This window comes from Austrofundulus limnaeus, unplaced genomic scaffold (genome assembly GCF_001266775.1).
Source record: "Austrofundulus limnaeus strain Quisiro unplaced genomic scaffold, Austrofundulus_limnaeus-1.0 Scaffold324, whole genome shotgun sequence".
Taxonomy (NCBI): domain Eukaryota; kingdom Metazoa; phylum Chordata; class Actinopteri; order Cyprinodontiformes; family Rivulidae; genus Austrofundulus; species Austrofundulus limnaeus.
The window spans coordinates 11,068-15,207 of NW_013952726.1; the positions used below are offsets into that span (position 1 = coordinate 11,068).

At 39.8% G+C, this 4,140-nt stretch overlaps 1 protein-coding gene across 1 annotated transcript in view; it reads right to left on the bottom strand.

Moving 5' to 3' along the window:
- Positions 1-2,800: 2,800 nt before the first annotated feature.
- LOC106527435 (AF4/FMR2 family member 2) overlaps positions 2,801-4,140 on the bottom strand; it is a gene marked incomplete at both ends in the record, with an annotated part of 28,979 nt that continues 27,639 nt past the window's right edge. The window contains 1 exon segment of the mRNA XM_014022318.1: positions 2,801-3,234. Within this exon segment, the coding sequence (XP_013877772.1) occupies positions 2,801-3,234 (434 nt within the window).

Genomic DNA, 4,140 nt, shown 5'->3' on the forward strand with positions numbered 1-4,140 from the left:
GCGCATGCGCGAAGGGAACATTCAGTGCTTTTAGCACCGCCCTCTGGCGGTCAGTAGGGATGAAATAGAACATGGGTTTACCTGGGTGGAAGCCCAGGAGCCTAAAGGGACACATCATGTTATTTGTTTTAATTGACTTAGTTGCAATTCACTTTCTCATCACTAGTAGTGTTAGTGCACCACTCAGCTGTTTACCAACTTTTTTAATACATAGAAAAGGAACTGTTGCTTGTCACTAGCAAAAGTTAGAGAAATGGAAAACACATTTTAAACAAACAAATGAAGACACAAATAAAGAAAACCTGGCAAAAATACCAAAAATGTTGATAAGTATACAGTAATATAGAGCCAAGAGACTAGCTGTTCAACAAAACACTGAAGCCCTCCAAACTAAAACAGCATCTAGAATCTGTCACAAATGAAGAGTAACTTCTGGTAAAAAAAAAATGTGTTGATGTGCGTTTGTGGTGGTGGGAGTAATTTAATTGTGTAAAAGTTTGAGGAAACGTGATTAATCTTTAGTTTCTGAGGCTGTCGGAGAAAATAGTGTGAGGGGTGGAGGTGGGATGCTGTTTATTTTTGAAAACAAGCAGGGCAAGTTGTATTTTCTATTTTCTAGATTTTCTGTCTCATTAGATTTCTCAGATTAGTTTATTTTGTTACAGACAAACTCCAGGTGTGCAACACAAACAACAATATAAGAGTAGTACATTCATCTCAAAGACCAGTTGTAAGTCACTGTTCTACCTTTCAATAAATATATATAAAAATTGTTTTTATTAATCCTAAGTATTTAGAAAAATACAGTTTAAATGATAAGACTATTCATAGTTTTGAGTAGATTTTTTTCTAAATATTCTGGGGGGGTATGCATCTGGACCCTTCCAGAATCATGACACTCCACTGGCACATGCTAAAAAGTTGAGGTATCCCTCATTGCCATTAGAAAATGTTGACAGGTATGTTTGTCATAATCATGCCTTGTGTTTTATTTGACAAGGTTTTTGCTTGTTAAATTATAAGTACATTTCATTTCGTTATAATGCAAATACAAAACAATTTAAACCAAGATTTAGATCAATTATCACTTTGATTGGTGTTAATATCGTGACTGACCTTATATAGCACTTTATCGAGCACCATCAGACCCTGAAGCTCTTTACACTACAGACATTCACCCATTCACACACACACATTTACACACTGATAGTCTGAAGGTCAGCTCTGTCCAGAGTCTGGATGACAGGTTTGTATAGAGTCTGGTTCCTTAAATAGACGGATGCCATGCCATTTAAAAGTGAGTTAAAGAATAATACAAAAGGCCCAAATATAGAGAAGGTGTCCAATCTAATGGTGTTAAAGGCATGGACAAGAGTTTTGAGGTCTTTAGGAGGAATGTAACATTTTGCTTTGGCAATTTGACACAACTAGTTTAGAAAACTGCAAACATTTGCTTTTTCAAATATGAAAGAACTGTCTAAAAACTTTTCAAGGTTCCTGAGAGCGGAGAAGCCACGAAGAACAAGAGAGCCACAGATAGTGAACATACTGAGTAAATGGACTGTACTTATATGTAGCACCTTTCTATCCAACCAGGATACTCAAAGTGCTTCACACAATCTGTGTCCTCATTTACCCATTCACACAGCACTCTACTAGATCTCTACAAAGCTAACATGTACAAGTCAACCTATAGAGACTAATCAGTGCTTTGAATCACCCTCATACACTGAGGAGACACACATCAGAGGCAGTGGGGGTTCAGTGTCTTGCCCAGGGACACTTGGACATGTGAAAGAATAGAGGAACCAACTCTCGCATTAGAGGAACACTCCTAAACACTCTGCCACAGCTGCCCCCACTGAGACGCAGAAGAGTACAATTTCCTGATACAACTATTCAGTTTTGCTTTCGTTCGAGGTCAAATAATTCCAAGTTAACTGCTCTTTAAGAACTTTCAGACAATTCACCTGGGGCTGCAGCGGGGCAGAGACGTCTAACTTAAATGGAAAATATATTTAAGTGTCATCTGCATAACCATGAAAGTAATTGTTATGCTCTAACATGTTCTCATGTCGGACTCGTAACATATTGACGCTTGGGCAGTGCCCAAGCATCAATATGTTGACGCACGGAGGTCCGTCCTTGCCGCCCGTGGCTTTTCCGGGTTTGCGTGACGTCTGAGGTTAACATGAGGAATCAGGATTAATGGTTAACTTTAGGGTCTGTGGTTAACATGAGAGATGCGGTTGACATGAGCGATCAGGCTTAATGGTTAACTTTAGAGTCTGTGGTCAGGTTTAAGCTCTATAAGGCTAGTAGAAGTTAAATTTAGGGTCTAGGACGGTTAGCTTTGCGCAATTCGACTCTTGTAAAAACACATCGTCCTCCTCCGCCCCATCTCGTACAGAACGTAATGACGCTTGGTCAAGCGTCAATACCTTGACGTGGGGGGCATGAGAACGGGCTCGTTATTCAGTACTTTCTGAATATAGATCCTAAAAAGCAGCTTGTACAAAGATAAAACCGGTCAAAGTAAACAGGCTTAACAAACAAAACCTTTAAACATATGGATGTTTATAGAGTTGACACTTCTAAATATGGTGAGGTACTAGACTCAAAAGCAGTGAAAAAGCTCCCAACATTCAGAGCCAATTAGTGAAAATCCCTGAGAAAGACTAAAGAGCCATCAAACAAATCACCTTAAAATAACACATAACGGTCTGGATGAAAATTATTCAGTTATTCGGCACCAAATTCCTAAAACCTCTGCAGTTTGAGATGAAAAATTCAGTCCTACCTCTCCCGTGTGGTTGAGACTCAGCTTTGGCAGTTTGGTCTTCACATTTCCAGAAGTTCCTCCAAAAGGCTGGTTGTTGTTAAAACCCTCTGTGGCCACTAGAGGGGGTTTAAGCTGGGGGGAGTCGCTGGGTGCTTGGTCCTGGCCATCCATTGGTCGAACATATGCTGTAGGTTTCTGTTGCACAGGGATGGGCTTCCCGGAAAGGCTACCAGGTGGGAAGGTGGGTGTGGTCAGTCCAGATGTGGGGGTGGTTAGACCTGGAGTGGGGGTCACAAGAACTGACGTGGAAGCGAGCGGAGAGGAAGATGAAGAAAAGTGACAACCTGTTTCATTTTCGAATGGGGAGGATTTAAAAGATCTGCCAATTTCTGTGCTCGCGGAAGACTTGAAGTGGCAACCATCCACATTGGAGGATCGAAAGTTGCCACCATCTGTGAAAGAGACCAGAAGAGAAGAACATGAGGACAGAAAGCACCTGGATACGTGACAGTTCTGCTCAGCTTTGTGCTCTCAGTTATTAACGATGCTTAAATGTAACATTTGAAATAAATGGGTGCTAATAAACTCCACCTAAAGACAACTAATCTGTATCCCTTAAAATATTTAAGACTAAAAAAACCCATAAAGAAATAAATGAGGATCTTGTGAGTTAATACAAAAAGGTTTACTCTATATTTTCATGTCATTTATTATACGAAATCAGACCTGGTGACATGCCTTTAACAGAAATACAAGTTTAAAACATTTAACCCACAAACCAGCCCTCATCAAAGTTCAGCCAGTCGTTGAATCAGTGTCATGACTGACCATCAACCATCAAACTGCAGTGGTGCTAAAGGCTCAAATCATTCAGTTTGATCAACAAATAAATAAGCAAATGCTCCTTTGGATATTCCCATTCAAACCTTGTTTTCCTCAAATAAAAATTATTGTTTTGTCATAAAAAGAACTTTATTCAAGTAAACTTGAGAAAGCTTAGACTCCAAACTCCAATGGCCTACTGCACAAAACTAGGATAAGGGTAAGGATAAGGATAAAATCCCATAGCTGGGATTTTGGTGGAATCCTGGGTTAATTAATCATTGATTAGGTTGCACCAAGAGGAAGCACTTGGTTTTCAATGGTAACAAGTGCTCTGAAACTAATCTGGTCCTGACCAGGTTTAAAGTGGAGCTTATTTAATCTGTTAATATTTCTGAGCAGTACGCAGTCATTTCACTGTAAAAACTGTCCATCTAAAGGCCCTATCACACTAGACAACTTATGCAAACTTATTAAACATCACACACACACACACACACACACACACACACACACACACACACACACACACACAC